The 23,409-nt window shown below is 48.2% G+C and overlaps 1 protein-coding gene across 2 annotated transcripts in view; it reads right to left on the minus strand.

The window, feature by feature from the left end:
- Positions 1–23,409, minus strand: part of adgrd1 (adhesion G protein-coupled receptor D1) — a 243,831-nt gene that overhangs the window by 13,762 nt on the left and 206,660 nt on the right. The window contains exons 22-23 of one of the 2 annotated variants that reach the window (XM_043715336.1): positions 6,551–6,711; positions 5,034–5,075 (exon numbers count right to left, since the gene is read on the minus strand). In XM_043715336.1, coding sequence (XP_043571271.1) covers positions 5,034–5,075; positions 6,551–6,711 — 203 coding nt within the window. Of the gene's footprint in view, positions 1–5,033; positions 5,076–6,550; positions 6,712–23,409 lie in introns of those variants that run through there. The other variant, XM_043715334.1, reaches the window with a different exon arrangement.

A 23,409-nucleotide genomic window follows, 5' to 3' on the forward strand; every position in this document is an offset into this window, starting at 1 on the left:
CCCTGAAGGTGGCAATGCAGGTCAATAGTGATCAAGAAGGCATACGGCATGCTTTCCTTCATCGGATGGGGTATTGTGTAGAAGAGTTGGTAGGTCATGTTACAGTTGAATTGGACTTTGGATCGGCCACATTTGGAATACTGTATACAGTTCTGGTTGTGACATTACCAAAAGCATGTGGATGCTTTGGAGAGGGTGCAGAGGAGGTTCACCAGGATGTTGCCTGGTATGGAGGGCACTAGCTATGAAGAGAGGTTGAGTAGATTAGGATTATTTTAATTAGAAAGACAGAGGTTAAGGGGGGACCTGATTGAGATCTACAAAATCATGACAGGCATGGACAGGGTGGATAGCAAGAAACTTTATCCCGAAAGTGGGGGAGTTAATTACTAGGGGACCCGAGTTCAAAGTGAGAGGGGAAAAGTTTAAGGGATCAATGTGTGAAAAGTTCTTTTTCTCAAAGGGTGGTGGGTGTAGTACGTGTTGGCTGTGGGGGTGGTAGGAGCGGGAACGATAGCATCATTTAAGATGTATCTAGACAGATACATGAATGGGCAGGGAGCAGAGGGATACAAACCCTTAGAAAACAGGCAACAGGTTCAGATCGATTGATGCATGCCTGGAGGGCTCATGTGCTGTAATGTTCTTTGTTGTTTGTTCAGTCCTGGAGGATTGATCATTCCTGTCATGTTTTGCACTTTTACACTCAACTGTAACTGAACTTGATTGGCATGGTTGGTTGGGTGAATATTTGATTTACAATGCAGAGTGAGGACAACAGTGAGGGTTCAATTCCTGCACTGGCTGAGGTTACCACGAAGGACTCTCCTTCTCAACCTCATCCCTCACCTAAGGCATGGTGACCCTCAGATGAAACCATTCCCAGTCATCCCGCTAATGAGAGAGCAATGACTATATATTTTTTTTAAACACTCAGTTCTCTCCCCATTGGGGAGTTGGTTTCTGGACAGGGTCTAGAAGGGGAAGGTGAAAACTGATGTTTGTGCTAAACTATAGATTTGCAATCAACCTTTGTAAATCTCTGAAAGCTTTTTCTGCTTGATTTAACAGATGGGGTATGGGTGTTTGAAACAGCAACAACATATATACCTATTTATACACAGACCAACAATCACTGAAGGGCTTTTGCCCGAAACGTCGATTTTGCCTGTCCTCGGATGCTGCCTGAACTGCTGTGCTCTTCCAGCACCACTGATCCAGAATCTGGTTTCCAGCATCTGCAGTCATTGTTTTTACCTTGCAATCAATGCCAAGCGCCAATATAACACATCACGAAGGAGAGAATGGCCTGGCTCAGTCTGATTGGACATCATTTTATATTAGTTGCATCCTCATGTTAGGTTTCCATCCGGGATGTGTGGCACAATGACCGACAGCAGCCCCAGGGACAATGTGGGAAGTATTTGAGAATGCTGATACCTCAGGTTCAGTGAGTGACAGGATCTAACACCAAAATCACCAGGTGGAACCCAGTTTCAGAGCAGCTCGATAGTGAAGGCTGTTTTCTGCCGCTAAGGTAAACACTCTGCCCTTCCCACATCATTACGTTAACAACTGGTTAGTAAACTAGAATCTTGGCTCAAACTGAAAGCAATGTTAAGAGGCAAGGAGCAGATGCTGGGGAGGATAGGATTCATTGAAAATGAGAGCTCTGCACAAACAGCCCCATTTCACCCAGTTCGGAATCAGCCAATTGTCATGTTTTGTTTCAGCAGTTGTGCGTTTTCCTTCCCTCACAATATAATGTACTACTTTTAAATTAAACTAGTCTCAAATGATAGCAGAGCACTTCCATCGCAATAAAACAAGTGAATCAATGGACCATGACCTAAACAGATGAGTTGGGCTCATTCTAATGCATTTGTTTTCAGATCTGAGGCCAAGTTACAAAGGCAATATTCAAATAGGGAATCTTCAGAGCTGAGCATAAATTTACAATGTGTTCCACACAGGCTGGAGTTTAACTTCGACCTGCCGCTGCGCAGCTCATTCAGTTTACTGTAGCATCAAGGCTTGACAGCAGCAACGAGAGGATCCTTATCTGGCCTGATCCGGCTGCAATGCTTGTTAGTCTGTGTTCCACCCTCACAAACTGCAGTAGAGGGCCACCTGAAACATCATGGGAAGATAGGATCAGGCTCAACCAAACCTGCGTCCATTTCTACCCCTCCACAGTCCCAGAGTTCACCTATTACACTGACTCACAGCCAAGCAATGCCTTGATATCAAAATCCCTCCACCATGTCTCCCCTCCCTAACTATGTGATCTCCTGGAATGGGGTGAATCAGTATCGTTTAGTTAAGGGTTAAGGTCTCAGTTGTGTTGGAAAAGTACAAAGCGAAAGACAAAGATGAGGGATTTGCAGCAATCTTCAGCCAGACGTGCCGTGTGGATGATCCATCTTGGACACTTCCAGTGGTCCCCAGCATCACAGATGTCAGTCTTCAGTACACTCAATTCGATTCACTCCACGTGATATCAAGAAACAGATGGAGATACTGGAAACTGCAAAGTCTACATGCTCTGACAACATTCCAGCAATTGTACTGAAGACTTGTACTCCAGAATTTGCCACTCCCCTGAGCCTAGCTGTTCCAGTGCAGTTACAACCCTGGCATCTACCCGACAATGTGGAAAATTGCCCAGGTATGTCCTGTACATAAAAAGCAGGACAAATCCAACTGGGCCAATTACCACCCCATCGGTCTACTCCCCATCATCAGTAAAGTGATGGAAGGTGTCACCAACGGGGCTATCAAGCAGCACCTGCTCAGCTATAACCTGCTCAGAGACGTCCAGTTTGGGGTCCCCCAGGGTCACTCAGCTCCTGGTCTCATTACAGCCTTGGGTCAAACATGGACAAAAGAGCTGAATTCCAGAGGGGAGGGGAGAGGGACAGCCCTTAACATCAAGGCTACATTCGACCGAGTGTGGCATCAAGGAGCCCCTAGCAAAACTGGAATCAATGGGTATCAGGGGTCAAACTCTCCACTGGCTAGAGTTATACCTGGCACAAGGAAGGTGGTTGTGGTTGTTGGAGTCATCTGAGTTCCAGGATATCTCTGCAGGAGCTCCTCAGGGTACTGTCCGAGACACAACTGAAATTATCCACAGAGGCCAGTATTCATCACCGGTTCCCCCCTTATTTACACGGGGAGAGTCCTTGACCCTGATCCAGCTCCCTCAGAGTCAGCTCTCAGAGTGAACAGAACCCCTGACATTCCTGTTTATTTATTTATTTTTTCTTTTTTAATTTTCCCCCACACTACCGCCTAACAGCGATAATGCTTATTTTTAGGTGTCGGACCCAGTGAAGAACAAGTGTGCAAATCTTTATTTATATTCCACCACCAAGTGGCCAGTGACAAGCAGTGCCCTTCACATCGAAGGGCAATGCTGTGTGATCAAACAGTGAAGGGGAGGGTAGGGACTAAACCAAAATAGAGTTGGAGGGGGAAATGATGCACTCCACTCCCTGCGGTGCCCACCTCTCCCTGAACAACTCCAGGGTGTTGGTCGACACCGCGTGCTCCTTCTCCAAGGACACCCGGGCTCTAACATAACCGCGGAAGAGGGTCAGGCTGTCGGCCCTAATGACCCCCTCCATGGCCCGCTGCCTGGACCTGTTAATGGCCAGTTTGGCCAGGCCCAGGAGCAGACCCACAAGGAGGGCTTCAGACCTGCCCTCCCTCCTCCGTACCGGGTGCCCAAAGATCAGGAGCGTGGGACTGAAGTGCAGCCAAAAACGGAGGAGAAGAGGTGGACGGTGTGCAGCAGCAGTCTATACAGGGCCCTTCTTTTCACATCCCTAAATGACACAAAATTAAAATTCCGGAGGCGGCTCAGGTTGTGGGGCACAGGCTCCCGCGGGAAGTACGGGACCTTGGGGCCAATGTCAAATTCCGTCCGGGCTGGGGTGGCACTCCTGTTTATATCTGATAGCTAGGAATCTCTGATTTGGCCAAGTTACCAGCCCCAAGCAGGGAACTGCTACTCTATGAGGTCCACCTGGCTGACCTTGTTACAGTCAGCACAACAACCATCTTCAGCTGCTTCATCACTGACCTTCCCTCCGTCGTGAGGTCAGACATGGGAATGTTCGCCAATAATTGCACAATGTTCAGCACCACTCACCACTCCTCAGATACTGAGGCAGTCCATGTTCAAATGCAACAAGATCTGGACAATATCCAGGTTTGGGCTGACAATTGGCAAGTAACATTCATGCCACACAAATACCAGGCAATGACCATCAACAATAAGACACAATATAACTACTGCCCTTTGACATTGAATGGTGTTATCTCTGTCAACATCTTTTGGGTTATCATTGATCAGAAACTCACTAAGTAAGCACAGTGGCTACCAGAGCAGATCAGAGGCTGGGACTCCTGCAGCAAGTATCCCCCCTCCTAATCCCCGCAAAGACTGTCCACCATCTACAAGACACACATCAAGAGTGTGATGGAATACTCTGGATGGGAGCAGCTCAAACAACACTCAAGAAACTCAACACCATCCAGGACAAAGCAGCCCCCACTTGATTGGCCCCACATCCACTCCTTCCATCACTGATGCTCAGTAGCAGCAATGTGTACCATCTACAAGATGCACTGCAGAAACTTTTGGTGAGATCCTCAGACAGCACCTTCCAAACCCACGGCCACTTCCATCTGGAAGGACAAGGGCAGCAGATACATGGGAACACCACCCCCTTCAGGTTCCCCTCCAAGTTACTCACTATCTTGGGCAAGTAGAAATGACCAATAATTGCTGGGTGTAGTCAGTAATGCCTGGTGAATAATAAAACCTAAAGGTGCTATGTAACTACAATGCGTTTGTTGAGGCAATCCCAGTATAAACAAATTGTTGAGAGGTTTTACTAAGCTTCACTTTGTACAGGATCTGGAGGAGCAGGTGATGGTCTTGGTCTGAATTTCTGTGACATTGTTTCACTCATCGACCCCAACAACTTTTCACACATAGTCAATCATTTCCCAAAGTCACTCACCTCCGAATTCAGGAGACAATGAAAGAGAAAGATGAAAAATCCCTAAAAACAAGAGAAAGGAACATTTAATCAGAAACAGCAAATTACCAACATCTCAAATACAATGACACTTCAAACAGAAAGAGGAGGAGAATAGTCAAGCTGCCAGGATGAAATATGATTGGATGGTGATGGGGAATTTGGAAAGGGACCTCGTGTTTGGTCCAAGCATCACAGGTTTGGCACAAGGTGGTGGGAGGTCCTCACTGGGCAAGGTCTATACCCACTCCAGAAGGTGGGCAGGAGGGTCATGCCTCTGGAAAGACAGTCTGCCTCTGACTCTGTGTGACACCTCTCTCCCTTGTGCTACTAGACAAGGCATTAATACAAACTCTCTGCCTTATTACAGCCTGCCATCTTAGTGATGGCTGCTTCAGCTATCTCCACACACTGTCTGATTCATCTCCATTCCTGCCCCTAATTTGACAGAAAACTCAGCTCCAAAACGATGGACATTTCTTGCTCAGTATCTGTCTCCCCAGCCTCCAACCCTGAGGGGAGTTTCCGAGATGGAAATAGATCAGCCAAGAGAAAACTGAAGGGCAGACCAGGCTTAGGGGGCTCATTGCTCTCCCAATGTTTTTTAATGTATTTATAGGATGTGGACCTTTATTACCCATCCAGAGGGCAGTTAAGGGTCAATCACATGGCTGTGGATCTGGAGTCACGTGTAGGCCAGACCAGGTAAAGATGGCAGTTTCCTTCCCTAAAGGGTTTCGTGAAGCAGCTGGGTCTTTCCAACATCCGACAGAAGCTGCAAGGTCACCCCGACACTACCTTCTTATTTGTTTGTTTGTCACTGAAATCAGATATCACCGTCTGACACGATGGGGTTCGAACCCCTGTCCCAGCATGTTGGTCTGGGGGGTTTCTGAATTGCTGTTAGAGTGACATTATGACAAAGTCATGGCCTCCCTCTTGAGCCCGCAGTCCACACTCCCAATCTGAGGAGTGGAATGACGATGGTCACTCTCCTGTAGGATGACACAATTTTACTATGAACCCTGTGTCCCATGATCCTGCCCCACTAGTTCCCTGATGAAGGAGCAGCGCTCCGAAAGCTAGTGCTCCCAAATAAACCTGTTGGACTATAACCTGGTGTTAAGATTAGAGTGGCTCTGGAAAAGCGCAGCAGGTCAGGCAGCATCCAAGGAGCAGGAAAATCGACGTTTCGGGAAAAAGCTCTTCATCAGGAATGGACTCTTCATCAGGGCTTTTGCCCGATTTTCCTGCTCCTCGGATGCTGCCTGACCTGCTGTGCTTTTCCAGAGCCACTCTAATCTTGACTCTAATCTCCAGCATCTGCATTACCCACTTCCACCTATAACCTGGTGTTGTGTGATTTTTAACTTGGTCCACCCCAGTCCAACATCCTGTAAGATGGTCAGTGTATCAAGGAATAGGTCACCCAGAATCACTTGTTCAATCTGAGTGCCTTTTCAGTGCAATTCTGGATTACAGAACCACACTGCAGTTACCTGGAAAGAGTTGAACAATGCAAAGATGTACTGAAAGACGATGGCGTAGTTATTGAGTGACAGTACTCCACACACCCAGGATATCCCCAATATTGGCAGCAACACAGCCACCGCTTTGGCTGTTAATCTGTAAAGGAAAGCAAAGATGTGAGCACAACTCACTCACCAAAACTCATCCTTTCACAGGGACTGCCGTATTAACATCGAGTCTTGTTTGGAGAGATGCATGAGACCAAACAGAGATCAAGTACAAGTGACGGTTATAGGTTGTCTGCGAGCTGGTGTCGTGGTTAAAAACCCAGAAGCCCAGGTCAATGTCCTGGAGGAAGGAGGGTGAATCTTACATTGGCAAATGGTGAAATATGAATTCATTAAAACACTTGGAACAGAGAGCTGGCTGAGTGATGACCCATCGTCGATTGTCAGGAAAACCCATCTAGATCACTAATGTCCTATAGAGAAGGCAACTGCCATCCTTACCTGGTCTGGCCTCCATGTAACTCCAGACCCACAGCAATGGGGTTGACTCCTCACTCCCCTCTGGGCAATCAATGCTGGCCCAGTCTGTGACACCCAGTCGCCAGGAACGAAGAAAGGGACAATTGGCCAAGCAGTTGACTGGGTGATTTTGTCCACATGGGGAATGAGTAATCAGAGTTGCTGAAGATTGTGTGGCGTGAACTAAAACTGAAACTCATTGGAAAAGAAGGGAACATTGGAAAAGACAAGAAAATAACTACAGCTATGGAAACGTGTGAAAAGGCCAGGTTTGGACCATGGGCAGAATTTCTCACTGAAATGCTGCAGGGGGTGGTGGGGTGGGGGGAGAAGAAGGATTTTCCAATGAGACTTGCGCTTGAATAGAAACACAATTGTTTTGAAGACAGCAGCAGCAGACAGGCATTTAGCAATGGGGCATGTGCAAGGCACTGAGCTGTAACAGACAAAATGGTTCATAAAATTGTGAAAGATCAGCCAAATGGTAAATTAGCGTCTGCACTAGCCTGGGTTGTAGGTGCAAATAATTCACAGTCCGCAATGGGAGGTACAGTCCATATCCATTACTGGAAATCCTGAAGTTCCTTCAGTAATAAATGATCAGCTCCCAGCTTGGAAATGGGCTACAATTAGTTTTTTTTTGGCATTTTAATGCAATATACTGTGGCCGAAAGGCTTTTATTAAAGCTGAGTCTCGGAAAGGATTCAGCAAGACATGATGGAAGGAGAATGGAAACCTGCCTTAATCACAGAGACGTGTTTATTTTAAAAAGAAGAGATTTAAAGAGTATAGATGCTTAGGAAAAGTTACTGAAAAAGACAGAAAATAAGAATTGCGCAGTGTGGGGACTAGATGATTATATTCCTTACAGTGTGGAAACAGGCCCTTCAGCCCAACAAGTCCACACTGACCCTCCAAAGAGTAACCCACCCAGATCCATTTCCCTCTGACAAATGAAACTAACACTATGGGTAATTTAGCACGGGCCAATTCACCTGACCCACACTGTGGGTCTTTGGACTGTGAGAGGAAACCCACACAGACACAGGGAGAATATGCAAACTTCACACAGGAAGTCACCCATGGCTGGAATCAAACCTGGGTCCCTAGCACTGTGAGGTAGCAGTGCTAACCACTGAGCCACCATACTGCCCCAAACAGCTACACTTCAGCTATAATTGGCATCTTTGTTGGGAATGGATTAAATTCTATAACTCCCTCAGATTCTGTACATTTATAATCCAACAGATCTTACAAGTTCCCCTCCAAGCCACTCCCAATCCTGACTTGGAAATATATCACCGTTCCTTCACAGTCACTGGTTCAAGATCCTGGAATTCCCTCCCTCAGGGCATTGTGGATCTACCCACAGCACATGGTCTGCAGCGGGTCAAGAAGGCAGCTCACCCCCACCTTCTCAAGGGGGCAACTAGGGACGGGCAATAAATACTGGGCCCAGGCAGTGAGATTCATGTCCCATGAGTGACAAAAAACATGCATTGGAGAGTCAGTGTTGAGGGAGTGCCATACTGTCGGAGGGTCAGTGCTGAGGGAGTGTCGCACTGTCGGAGGGTCAGTGCTGAGAGAATGACGCACTGTCGGAGGGTCAGTGCTGAGGGAGTGCTGCACTGTTGGAGGGTCAGTACTGAGGGAGTGCCACACTGTCGGAGGGTCAGTACTGAGGGAGTGCTGCACTGTTGGAGGGTCAGTACTGAGGGAGTGCCGCACTGTCGGAGGGTCAGTACTGAGGGAGTGCTGCACTGTTGGAGGGTCAGTGCTGAGAGAATGACGCACTGTCGGAGGGTCAGTGCTGATGGGCTACTGATGACTTGTCCAACATTTATTTTTCAAATAAACATCAATAAGTCATACTTTCTGTCTATTAGTAGAGGTGGAAGCTCGCTGTGTACAAGTAGCTGCTGCTGCCTCTGTGTTACAGCATTATCTACGGCTCAAAATGCATCGGATTAGCAGTGAAGTACTTTGAGATGCCCAGAGGTTGTGAAAAGGATGATGGGAATGCAGTTTTCTTTCACTGGTTCTCTGTCACCAACCAATTCAGTCACACTTAGCAATTAGACTGCAAAATCCTGCATTTGCTCCCAGTGTCACAGCCAATTAACATCTCCAAAGATGCCTGCTAGTCATTCCATTAACACACCCTGACTCCAGAAATAGAAGCATAACCATGCCCAATATTATCTACTCAGTGTGACATCCAGTATCTCCAAGTATTACACTGTAGCCACTCCGGTTCCCTCATTCATGGAATGAAATAAACTCAGTACCTTCCCCAAACTGAGGGAGAGAGTGCACACATTTCACCTCACTCTCTTCTCGTGAGAGTGTCTTCATTTCACACTCAGCATTCTCAGGCACGGTGTGGGCAGGATGTGTATGAGGAGCATGTTGGCATGAAGTCAGCCTGACTTGTTCCAATTAATTAAAGTATTACACTGTTCTGTATGGGCTCCTGATCTGAACTTTGATTGGATGTGACACTCGTCTCTGTGATGACCTTGCTCTTGCTGAGGGAAAGTGTTTGGAAATTATAATTAAAATTAAATGAATTTGCACGATTGAATTCTAAGTGAACAAAATGAAACTTTTTTTATTATTAATTCATGGTATTTGAGCGTGGCTGGCTGGGCCAGCATTTATTGTCTCTCCATGACCATTCCTTGAGAAGCTGCTGCTTTTTTGAGCCACTGCAGTCCATTTGACACGACAACATCCGCCATTGGTTATACCCTCTACACCTCAATTTAATGGCAGCCATCCGGACAAGTGGGGAGTATTCCATCACACTCCTGACTTGTGCCTTGTAGATGGTGGGCAGGCTTTGGGGAGTCAGAAGGTGATTATCTGTCGCAGGATTCCCAGCCTCTGACCTGCTCCTGTAGCCACTGTGGTTTTGTGGCTAGTCCAGATCAATTTCTGGTGCATGGTAACACCAAATTGGTGATGGGGGAATTCAGTCACTGTAAGGGATCTATATGGACTTCAGTAAGGCATTCGACAAGGTTCCCCATGGGAGACTGATTAGCAAGGTTAGATCTCATGGAATACAGGGAGAACTAGCCATTTGGATACAGAACTGGCTCAAAGGTAGAAGACAGAGGGTGGTGGTAGAGGCCTTTTCAGACTGGAGGCCTGTGACCAGTGGAGTGCCACAAGGATCAGTGCTGGGTCCACTACTTTTTGTCATTCACATAAATGACGGCACGGTAGCTCAGTGGTTAGCACTGCTGCCTCACAGCACCAGGGTCCCAGGTTCAATTCCAGCCTTGGTTGACTGTTTGTGTGGAGTTTGCACATTTTCCCCGTGTGCTCCGGTTTCCTTCCCCAGTCCAAAGATGTGCAGGTCAGGTAAATTGGCCATGCTAAATTGCCCATAGTGTTAGCTGCAGTAGCCAGAGGTGGGTGGGTTGCTCTTCAGAGGGTTGGTGTGGACTTGTTGGGCCGAAGGGCCTGTTTCCACGCTGTAAGTAATCTAATCTAATCTTTAATCTAAATGATTTGGATGTGAGCATAAGAGGTACAGTTAGTAAGTTTGCAGATGACACCAAAATTGGGTGCTGCATTTTGGGAAAGCAAATCTTAGCAGGACTTATACACTTAATGGTAAGGTCCTAGGGAGTGTTGCTGAACAAAGAGACCTTGGAGTGCAGGTTCATAGCTCCTTGAAAGTGGAGTCGCAGGTAGATAGGATAGTGAAGAAGGCATTTGGTATGCTTTCCTTTATTGGTCAGAGTATTGAGTACAGGAGTTGGGAGGTCATGTTGAGGCTGTACAGGACATTGGTTAGGCCACTGTTGGAATATTGCGTGCAATTCTGGTCTCCCTCCTATTGGAAGATGTTGTGAAACTTGAAAGGGTTCAGAAAAGATTTACAAGGATGTTGCCAGAGTTGGAGGATTTGAGTTAGGCTGGGGCTGTTTTCCCTGGAGTGTCGGAGGCTGAGGGGTGACCTTATAAAGTTTATAAAATTATGAAAGGCATGGATAGGATAAATAGACAAAGTCTTTTCCCTGGATTTGGGGAGTCCAGAACTAGAGGGCGAAGGTTTAGGGTGAGAGGGGAAAGATATAAAAGGGACCTATGGGGCAACTTTTTCACGTAGAGGGTTGTACGTGTATGGAATGAGCTGCCAGAGGAAGTGGTGGAGGCTGGTACAATTACAACATTTAAAAGGTATTTAGATGGATATATGAATAGGAAGGGTTTGGAGGGATATGGGCCGGGTGCTGGCAGGTGGGACTAGATTGGGTTGGGATATCTGGTCAGTATGGACAGGTTGCACCGAAGGGTCTGCTTCCATGCTGTACATTCCCGTGACTCTTTGACTCTATACCAAGACAGAATGTCAGGCATGAGGGTTAGATACTCTGTTATTTGATTAACAATGCATGGTGCATGGGTGTCGCGAACATTCCTGGCCACTAATGTGTTTTAGATGATAATACACAGGAATCTCGAACAAATCAGGCACAGACTGCCCCATTTCTAGAGGTGTTGTGACTGGAAAGGCACACTGCAAGTGAATGTGGAGCACTGGGAATGAGGAGCCCATGGACTGCACATTACTCACAATAAGGGCACGGTGCTGTATACAGGGGCACTGTGCTGTACACAGGAGCACAGTGCTGTATACAGGGGCATGGTGCTGTATACAGGGGCACGGTGCTGTATACAGGGGCATGGTGCTGTATACAGGGGCACTGTGCTGTACACAGGGGCACAGTGCTGTATACAGGGGCACTGTGCTGTACAGAGGGGCACTGTGCTGTATACGGGGCATGGTGCTGTACACAAGAGCACAGTGCTGTATACAGGGGCACGGTGCTGTATACAGGGACATGGTGCTGTACACAGGGGCATGGTGCTGTATACAGGGGCATGGTGCTGTACACAGGAGCACAGTGCTGTATACAGGGGCCCGGTGCTGTATACAGGGGCATGGTGCTGTATACAGGGCATGGTGCTGTACACAGGGGCATGGTGATGCATGCAGGGACATGGTGCTGTACACAGGGGCATGGTGCTGTATACAGGGGCATGGTGCTGTACACAGGAGCATGGTGCTGTACACGGGGCACGGTGTTGTATACAGGGCACGGTGTTGTATACAGGGCATGGTGCTGTATACAGGAGCACAGTGCTGTATACAGGGGCACGGTGCTGTATACAGGGCATGGTGCTGTACACAAGGGCATGGTGCTGTACACGGGGCACGGTGTTGTATACAGGGCACGGTGTTGTATACAGGGCATGGTGTTGTATACAGGGGCATGGTGCTGTACACAGGAGCACAGTGCTGTATACAGGGGCACGGTGCTGTATACAGGGGCATGGTGCTGTATACAGGGGCATGGTGCTGTACACAGGGCATGGTGCTGTACACAGGGGCATGGTGATGCATGCAGGGGCACGGTGTTGTATACAGGGCACGGTGCTGTATACAGGAGCATGATACTGTATACAGGGCACTGTGCTGTATACAGGGGCCCGGTGCTGTATACAGGGGCATGCTGCTATACACAGGGGCATGGTGCTGCATACAGGGGCATGGTGCTGTACACAGGGGCACGGTGCTGTACACAGGGGCATGGTGCTGTACACAGGGGCATGGTGATGCATGCAGGGGCACGGTGTTGTATACAGGGCACGGTGCTGTATACAGGGGCATGCTGCTGTATACAGGGGCACGGTGCTGTATACAGGAGCATAATGCTGTATACAGGGCACTGTTCTGTATACAGGGGCACGGTGCTGTATACAGGGGCACAGTGCTGTATACAGGGGCACAGTGCTGTATACAGGGCACTGTGCTGTATACAGGGGCATGGTGCTGTACACAAGGGCATAGTGCTGTACACGGGGCACGGTGTTGTATACAGGGCACGGTGTTGTATACAAGGGCACGGTGCTGTATTAAGGAGCATGATGCTGTATACAGGGCACTGTGCTGTATACAGGAGCACGGTGCTGTATACAGGGGCATGCTGCTATGCACAGGGGCATGGTGCTGTATACAGGGGCATGGTGCTGTACACAGGGGCATGCTGCTGTACACAGGGGCACGGTGCTGTACACAGGGGCACGATGCTGTAAACTGGGGCACGGTGCTGTATACAGGTCACTGTGCTGTATACAGGGGCACGGTGCTGTATACAGGGCACGGTGCTGTGGACAGGGGCACGGTGCTATACACAGGGGCACAGTGCTATATACAGGGGCACGGTGATGTATACAGGGGCACGGTGATGAATACAGGGGCACGGTGATGTATACAGGGGCACGGTGATGAATACAGGGGCACGGTGCTGAATACAGGGACACAGTGATGTATACAGGGGCACTGTGCTGTATACAGGGGCACTGTGCTGTATACAGGGCATGGTGCTATATACAGGAGCACTGTGCTACACACAGGGGCACGGTGCTGTATACAGGGCCACGTTGCTGTATACAGGGGCACGTGCTGTACACGGGGCACTGTGCTGTATACAGGGGCATGGTGCTGTATACAGGGCACTGTGCTGTATACAGGGGCACGGTGCTGTATACAGGGGCACGGTGCTGTAGACAGGGGCAGGGTGCTATATAAAGGGGCACGGTGCTATACACAGAGGCACAGTGCTATATATGGTGCACTGTGCTATATACAGGGGCACTGTGCTGTATACAGGAGCACTGTGCTACACACAGGGCCACGGTGTTGTATACAGGGCCACAGTGCTGTATACAGGGGCACGGTGCTGTGTACGGGGCACTGTGCTATGTACAGGGGCACGGTGCTGTATACAGGGGCACAGTGATGTATACAGGGGCACGGTGCTGTATAAGGGGCACTGTGCTATGTACAGGGGCATGGTGCTATATACAGGGGCACAGTGCTGTATACGGGGCACTGAGCTATATACAGTGGCACGGTGCTATACACAGGGGCACGGTGCTGCATACAGGGGCATGGTGATGTATACAGGGGCACGGTGCTGTATACTTGGCACTGAGCTATATACAGGGGCACAGTGCTATACACAGGGGCACGGTGCTATACACAGGGGCACAGTGCTGTATACAGGGGCACGGTGCTGTATACGAGGTACTGCGCTATATACAGGGCAATGGTGCTGTATACAGGTGCACGGTGATATATACTGGGACACTGTGCTGGATACGGGGGCACTGTGCTATATACAGGGGCATGGTTCTGTATACAGGGCCACTGTGCTGTATATAGGGGCACGGTGCTATACACAGGGCACGGTGCTGTATGCAGGGACACTTGCTGTGTACAGTGGCACGGTGCTGTATACTGGGCACTGTGCTTTATACAGGGCATGGTGATGTGTACAGGGGCACGGTGCTATATACAGGGGCACTGTGCTGTGTACAGGGGCACGGTGCTGTAAACAGGGCACTGTGCTGTATACAGGGGCATGGTGCTGTATACAGGAGCACGGTGATGTGTACAGGGTACTGTGATGTATACAGGGGCACGGTGATGTATACAGGGGCATGGTGCTGTGTACAGGGGCACGGTGCTGTATACAGGGGCACGGTGCTGTATACAGGGGCATGGTGATATATACAGGGGCACAGTGCTGTATACAGTGGTACGGTGCTGTATACAGGGGCACGGGGATGTATACGGGGGACTGTGCTATATTCAGGGGCACGGTGCTATATACTGGGGCACGGTGCTGTATACAGGGGCACGGTGCTTTATACAGGGCCAGGTGCTATATACAGGGCCACGGTGCTGTATACAGGGCCACGGTGATGTATACAGGCGCACGGTGATGTATAGAGGAGCACAGTGCTGTATACAGGGGCACTGTGCTATATATAAGGGCACGGTGATGTATACAGGGGCGTGTGCTGTGTACAGGTCCACGGTGCTGTATACAGGGGCATGGTGATGTATACAGGGGCACGATGCTGTATACAGTGGTATGGTGCTGTATACAGGGGCACGGGGATGTATACGGGGGACTGTGCTATATACAGGGGCACGGTGCTATATACAGGGGCACAGTGCTGTATACAGGGGCACGGTGCTGTATACAGGGCCAGAGGCTATATACAGGGCCACGGTGCTATATACAGGGGCATGGTGTTGTATACAGGGGCACTGTGCTGTGTACAGGGGCACGTTGCTGTGTACAGGGCCACAGTGCTATATACAGGGCCACGGTGATGTATACAGGCGTACGGTGATGTATAGAGGAGCACGGTGCTGTATACAGGGGCACTGTGCTATATATAAGGGCACGGTGATGTATACAGGGGCACTGTGCTGTATGCAGGGGCACGTGCTGTGTACAGGTCCACGGTGCTGTATACAAGTCCACGGTGCTGTATACAGGTCCACGGTGCTGTATACAGGGCCACGGTGCTGTATACAGGGGCATGGTGCTGTATACAGGGGCACGGTGCTGTATACAGGGGCATGGTGATGTATACAGGGGCACGATGCTACATACAGGTCCACGGTGCTATATACAGGGGCACGGTGCTATATACAAGGGCACAGTGCTATATACAGGGCCACGGTGCTATATACAGGGGCACGGTGCTATATACAAGGGCACGGTGCTATATACAGGGCCACGGTGCTGTATACAGGGGCATGGTGCTGTATACAGGGGCATGGTGATGTATGCAAGGGCACGGTGCTGTATACAGGGGCATGGGGATGTATACAGGGGCACAGCCAAAGGTTAAATCTAGAATTTGGAATCACGTTGACCCATTCAGGCAGAGAGTCTGAAGGGAATACACAGCTGACAATGGGCTGTGGAACAGCACAATGGAGGGAGTGAGATCGGTTTGAAATAAGGCAGGCCACCGGCAGCAGATCGGGAAATGAGGCAAGGAAAGTGAAGGAACAGGTAGATGACATAACGAAAAATTAAAGGTGTTGTGACAGTCTTTGCAAAATGACGGAAAGCTAAACATCTAAACAGTAAAATTCACAAGATCTCAGCTGTGGGAAGACTGAAACAAGATTAATTTGTCTTTCTGAATAAGTTTGTAAGTTTGAGAGTAAAGCCCCCATCATACACTGTCAGGATCAGGACAGCACAGAATTAGATTCAGATTGCAGCGCCCTTGACACCATTTCCACCAAACAATCCCAGGATACCAACCCACATTAGTCAAACAGATGGATTTGTCCTGACAATTAAACATGGTTACAATTAAAGCAAGCTTTTCTTTCTTGAATGTTAGATTTTTGTTGGTTCAAATTTCACCATCTGCCAAAGTGGGGTTTGAACCCAAATCCCAAGTACATTAGCCTGGAATGCTGTGATTACAAACCCAATACCATGACCATGACCATGACACCACTAGCTTGAGGGACTGAGAGAGTTGTCTCTTGCTCCTTTGCTTATGACCCTTCGTTAAAGAGGCAGCGACTTTAAAAGCCTCTCTCCCATCCTGCCTGACACCTCAAGACCCAATTGCCCCAAGATGGGGCTCCATCAAAGTTGTATCGTTGATACAAGCCAATAAGAGCAGGTGCTGAGACAGTTGCTGTTCACTTCATGAGGAAACTAGCAGAGTGTTTTCCAAAACCACAGTCATGAGCCTACATCGCTCGAAGCTAGAGTGTTCGAACAATAACTGAGAACAGCTGCTGAGACAGGTTTCTGACTGGGATTTCCTATTGACAGGAGATGAGAAGGAAAAGGAAGCCTTGTATCTGGGAAACAGGTTTCTCAACATCAGGTTGTTACTTCACAGACAAGGCAGAATTTTCAAAACGTAATCACTATTTCAATTTGAAAACAAAGCAGCCAGTGTATGCACAGTAAGATCCCACTATCAGCAACATAGAGTCATAGAGATGTACAGCACGGAAACAGACCCTTCGACATGGTTGTGATTTAGTCATGTTGTTCAGGTTCTAATATTTAACCCCTGGAGAGCTTGCTGCTCTGCTTGGAAATACTGTCAAGGGACCTTTACATACATCTCTGAGATAAAACAGGACAGTGCAGCACTCCCTCAGCACTGACCCTCCAACAGTGCAGCACTCCCTCAGCACTGACCCTCCGACGGTGTGGCCCTCCCTCAGCACTGATCCTCCGACAGTGCAGCACTTCCTCAGCACTGACCCTCCAACAATGCAGCACTCACTCAGCACTGACCCTCCGACAATGCAGCACTCACTCAGCACTGACCCTCCAACAATGCGGCATTCCCTCAGCACTGACCCTCCGACAGTGCCCACTCCCTCAGCAGTGACCCTCCGACTGTGCTGCACTCCCTCAGCACTGACCCTCCAACAGTGCGGCATTCCCTCAGCACTGACCCTCCGACTGTGCTGCACTCCCTCAACACTTACTCTCCGACAGTGCGGCACTCCCTTAGTACTGGCCCTCCGACAGTGCCCACTCCCTCAGCAGTGACCCTCCGACTGTGCTGCACTCCCTCAGCAGTGACCCTCCGACTGTGCTGCACTCCCTCAGCACTGACCCTCCAACAGTGCGGCATTCCCTCAGCACTGACCCTCCGACTGTGCTGCACTCCCTCAACACTTACCCTCCGACAGTGCGGCACTCCCTCAGCACTGACCCTCCGACAGTGCTGCACTCCCTCAACACTTACCCTCCGACAGTGCGGCACTCCCTCAGCACTGACCTACCGACAGTGCGGCACTCCCTCAACACTGACCCTCCGACTGTGCTGCACTCCCTCAGCACTTACCCTCCGACAGTGCGGCACTCCCTCAGCACTGACCCTCCGACTGTGCTGCACTCCCTCAGCACTTACCCTCCAACAATGCGGCACTCCCTCAGCACTGACCCTCTGACAGTGTGGCACTCCCTGCGGTTCGGCCTTTCCCCCCAGGAGTTGAGCAGAATAAGGGGGTGATCACATTTATCCGCATTATGTTCTTTGTCAATTATTTGCCCACTCAGCCAGCCTGTCCAAGTCATCCTGCAGCCTCTTTGCATCCTTTTTACAGCACACACTGCCACCCAGCTTCGTGTCATCTGCAAATTTGGAGATATGGCATTCAATTCCTTCATTCAAATCGTTGATGTATATTGTGAACAGCTGGGGTCCCAGCTCTGAACCCTGCAGCAGCCCACTCGTCACTGCCTGCCACTCCGAAAATGATCTGGGGCAGCATGGTAGCTCAGTGGTTAGTACTGCTGCCTCACAGCGCTAGGGACCCGGGTTCAATCTCAGCCTCAAGAGACTCTCTGTGTGGAGTCTGCACATTCTTCCCATGTCAGTGTGGATTTCCTCTGGGTGCTGCAGTTTCCTCCCACAGTCCAAAGATGTGCAAGTTAGGGTGGGTTAGCCATGCTAAATTACCCATAGTGTGCAGGCTAGGTCGGTGAGCCAGAGGAAATGCAGGGTTAGAGGGAGAGGGTGAATCTGGATAGGATGCTCTTTGGAGGGTCACTGTGGACTTGATGGGCTGAATGGCTTGATTCCACACTGTTGGGATTCTATGATCTGTTTATTCCAACTTGCTGCTTCCTGTCAGCACATTACCTCTGATACCATGAGCTTTAGCTTTCCTTACTAATCTCTTGTGGGGGACTTTCTCAAGAGCGTTTTGCAAGTTCAGAGACACACCATCTGCTGATTCACCCTTGTCCACTCTATGGGACATATCCTCAAAACATTCCAGAGGATTTTTCAATACTGATTTCCCTTCAGTGAATCCACGCTGACTTGGACCAATCCTATCACTGCTTTCCAAATGCTCAGTTATTACATCCTTAATGACTGACTCCAGCATTTTCCCCAACACCGATGTCAGGCTAACCAGCCAATCATTCCCCATTTTCTCTCTCCCCTCCGTTTTTTGAAGTTACATTAACTCTCTCCAGTCCAACGGAGTCGACAGAATACTGGAAAATGATCACTAAAGCATCCGTTATTTCTCGAGCCATTTCCTTAAGTCCTCTGAGATGGAGAGCATCCAACTCTTTAGATTAGACGTGATTAGATTCCCTACGGTGTGGAAACGGGCCATTTGGCCCAACAAGTCCACACCGACCCTCCGAAGAGTAACCCACCCAGACACATTTCCCTATACCTACCCCTCACTAATGCACCTAACCTACACATCTCTGAACACTACGGGCAATTCAGTACGGCCAATTCACCTGACCTGCACATATTTGGACTGTGGGAGGAAACCGGAGCACCCAGAGGAAATCCACACTGACACGGGGAGAATGTGCAGACTCCACACAGACAGTCGCCCGAGGCTGGAATCGAACCTGGGTCCCTGGTGCTGTGAGGCAATCCAAGTTGCCACGTGAGGTACATTCTGACCCTTGCATTGCATCTTTGGGGCTTTGTGAAATTTCAGTGCCATGCACACTTCTGCTGATGGGCACTGTGGGGTCTGAGAAGCTCAGAAGAGATCTACTCTCTGGGCGAATACCTGGGGATCTGCCTCAGCCCCGCCACTGGGATTTGAGATCGACAATGACAAGATCCCAACTAGTTCCTCCTTGGTTGTGAAGCAGATTGGGATGGCCTTGGATCAGGAGGGATGCTATATAAATGTTTCCACACCCTGCAGCTTGCATCTCCACATTCATTGCCCATTCACACTCAAGAAAATGCAATGGCTATGGCTTGAAGCTTCCACACTCTGAAGAAGATTTAATGAAGATGATTTGATGTTACTGTCTCCTGTTATAGAGCACCGCCCTGGAAGGACACTCCCCTCTTTTGTTAATCACTGATACATCTCTGTCAGGCGTTCACTGAAGTGGCAGGAAATGTGAACCTGAAGATTTCTCTTCGTAAAAGTTAAAAATTCGAAATGATCTTGTTGAACCATGATTTGGATTTGCCGGTGTTGGACTGGGGTGTACAAAGTTAAAAATCACACAACACCAGGTTATAGTCCAACAGGTTTAATTGGAAGCACGAGCTTTCGGAGTGACGCTCCTTCATCAGGTGGTTGTGCAGCCATCATTTATCTACATTGGGGACAAGATCTATAACACACTACAATTGGCTCACCATTCCAGTTTCTGTGCTGTACACGTCTACGACTCTGTGACCATCCAGGACAAAGCAGCCCACTTGATTGGCACCAGTACCAGTGGTGACTTGTACCAGCAGCAAAGAACTTAAGAAGACAACAGAGGTGTTCCCACTAAGGAAAAGAGTTTTTTAAAGAGCGCAGACAGATGATGGTGGAAGACTTTGTTTCCCCCCTGCCCCTGCAGCACTTGGTCACATTTGCATTGAGTGTTGGCAGCAACCGAGGTGTGATTGTGCGTTGGTCGGGATACATGAGGGAATGATAAGACACAACAAAAAAAAAATCCAGGTGAGTTGGTGTATTGTCTTTATGAATGGAATATCACTCACCAACACCCAGATATCCACAAACCCAGATATCCACAAACCCAGATATCCACAAACCCAGATTTCCACAAACCCAGATATCCACAAACCCAGATTTCCACAAACTGTTGCCTTTACAGATTTCATTCATAGAAAGGTTGCATGAATGACCTGGTGCTGGAAACTGGGATGAGTGCAGAGAGTGGCAGTACAGACTCAATGGGCTGAAGGGTCTCTTCTGTAATGTATGACTCAATGATCTTCAGATCCTAGTAAGCAAGACATTCTGAGCACTGTGTTGCTGAGTTTCATGCTGACATATTCATCGCTGTTCAACCTCGTGACATCACTACACTCAGTAATCACAGGGCTGTCCGCTGAGCCGGTGTTTGTACATCAGCATCAACTCCTGATGACAATCAACTATTCGTTCAGTAACTGGCTGAGGAGAGATTAATTGTCTCCCCTGTCAGACGCGAGCCAGTGGAGAAAATTAACTTCCAGGTAGATCAGAAACGTTTTGCAAAGTATCCATGGAAGCTCATTCAATCTACTGAGACAATCGATACATGAAAAGGGATTCATGGTTCATGAACAATTCAAATGAGCAACAACAGTCAGTGGTAGAGGGAGTGGATGCTTATGGATCTGGTGCCAATCAATTGGGCTGCTTTGTCCTGGATGGTCATAGAGTGGTAGACATATACAGCACGGAAACAGGCCCTTCAGCCTAACCCGTCCATACTGACCAGATATCCCAACCCAATCTAGTCCCACCTGCCAGCACTTGGCCCATACCCCTTTAAACCCTTCTCCTATTCATATACCCATCCAAATGCCTTTTAAATGTTGTAATTGTACTAGACTCCACCACTTCCTCTGGCAGCTCATTCCATATACGTACCACCCTCTGCGTGAAAAAGTTACCCCTTAGGTTTCTTTTAAATCTTTCCCCTCTCACCTTAAACCTATGACCTCTAGTTCTGGACTCACCCACCCCAGAGAAAAGACTTTGTGTATTTATCCTATCCATGCCCCTCATGATTTTATAAACCTCTATAAGGTCACCCCTCAGCCTCTGACACTCCAGGGAAAACAGCCCCAGCCTGTTCAGCATCACCCTCCAACCCTGGCAACATCCTTGTAAATCTTTCCTGAATCTTTTCAACTTTCACCACGTTCTTCCGATAGGAGGGACAGAGTATTCCAAAAGTGGCCTAACCAATGTCCTGGACATCCGCAACATGACCCATTATGGGTTCAAGCTTCTTGAGGGTATTGTTAGAGCTGACCCCATCTAGGCAAATGAGGAGTATTCCATCACACTCCTGACTTGTGCCTTGGAGATGGTGGACAGGCTTTGGGGAGTCAGGAGGTGAGTTACTCGCATCAGTATTCCCAGACTCTGACCTGCTCGCGGAGTCATTATATTGATGTGGTGAGTCCAATTGAGTTCCTGGTCATTAGTAACCCCCAGGATGTTGATAGTGGGAGAATTTTGTGATGGCAACGCCACTGAATGTCAGGGGTAATGGTCAGATTCTGTTTTGTTGGAAGCGACCTTTCCCTGGCCTTTGTGTGATGTTAAGCCATTTGCAGATTTGGGGCCAGTTTTGGGATTCAGTCAATTATTTTGACCCCAATGGTTTAACGAGAGGAAGATGGATTGTAGAGAATCAGCAAAGGAACCAGAAGATGATGGTGCAAGATATTTTTATGTAGTGAACTGCTGTGATCTGGAGTGCGTTGCCTGAAAGGGCAGTGGGAGCAGATTCTGTAGGAATTTACCATGGCGAATTACAGAAATAAAATAATGGAAAAGAATTACAGAAGGGGGAAAATTAGCTGATTCTCTCAAAGATCGACAATAGATCTGATGAACTGAACAGCATCATTCTGTATACTAAGGATATTATGATGCAAAAGTAAGGCGATCAACTTATTTTGAAATTTATAGCATATGCTTCTGGGTGCTCCGATATACAATTATATTTGTACGTGTTACCAGTTAATCCCTCATGACACTGATAACACTATTAACATAGTCGAGATGAAATGGGACTAGAGGTGGAGGTAATTGAACAAGCAAATACTTTAATCCCCCTTTTAAACATTCAATCACTCTTCCTATATGGTCTGTCTAAATTCCCATCTCCTCACTCATTATAAGTATTGCTTATGTAAACTTGTCACACTGTAATTCTGCTACTGTGAGTGCTGTAACAACAGAAAATGTACATTTTAAAGCTGATTGGAAGAATGGAAAACTTTTTAATGTATTCTTGGGATGTGGGTGTGGCTGGTAAGGTTACCTAGATACAACGGAGCGATTTCTTGGATCCCTTCAGAGGGCAGTCACGACTCAATGAATCCCCTACAGGACAGATTGTCGAAGGATAGCAAGTCTCCTGTGTGTAATGGACATTAGGAAAATAGCGAGGTTTTTATTACAATCTGATAGCTTTATTGTCCCTAACATTACTTCCACTATTTCCAGAATTCTAATTGTCAAACTGGCCGTGATGGGATTTGCACTCACATCCTCTGGGTATTTGTCTGTTAAACCATGATAAATGGATGTGCCTTTTGAAGATATCAAGCTGAACATAGCTGTTTAGCATCTGGCTAAAAATCCCACTGAGCAATGTTAATTAAAATGAAGAGAACATTGGAATATTTCTCCCCATCTCTTTAAGGAACTGTAACTCACTGGGGTATAGTTCTTCAAAATTGCTCTATCAAACATCTCGAGCATGTGAGGCAGTGTACATACATCCCTGTGAAATACACAGAGCTCAAATACTTTGCACTATCCCCATTTACTCTCCATGTGAATGTAGTTGAAATCACACAACACCTGATGAAGGAGCGTCGCTCTGAAAGCTAGTGTGCTTCCAATTAAACCTGTTGGACTATAACTGGTGTTGTGTGATTTTTAACTTTGTACACCCCAGTCCAACACCAGCATCTCCAAATCATGTGAATGTACTTTTCAATAGCCATCAGGATTAGT

Source organism: Chiloscyllium plagiosum, chromosome 25 (genome assembly GCF_004010195.1).
Source record: "Chiloscyllium plagiosum isolate BGI_BamShark_2017 chromosome 25, ASM401019v2, whole genome shotgun sequence".
Taxonomy (NCBI): Eukaryota; Metazoa; Chordata; class Chondrichthyes; order Orectolobiformes; family Hemiscylliidae; genus Chiloscyllium; species Chiloscyllium plagiosum.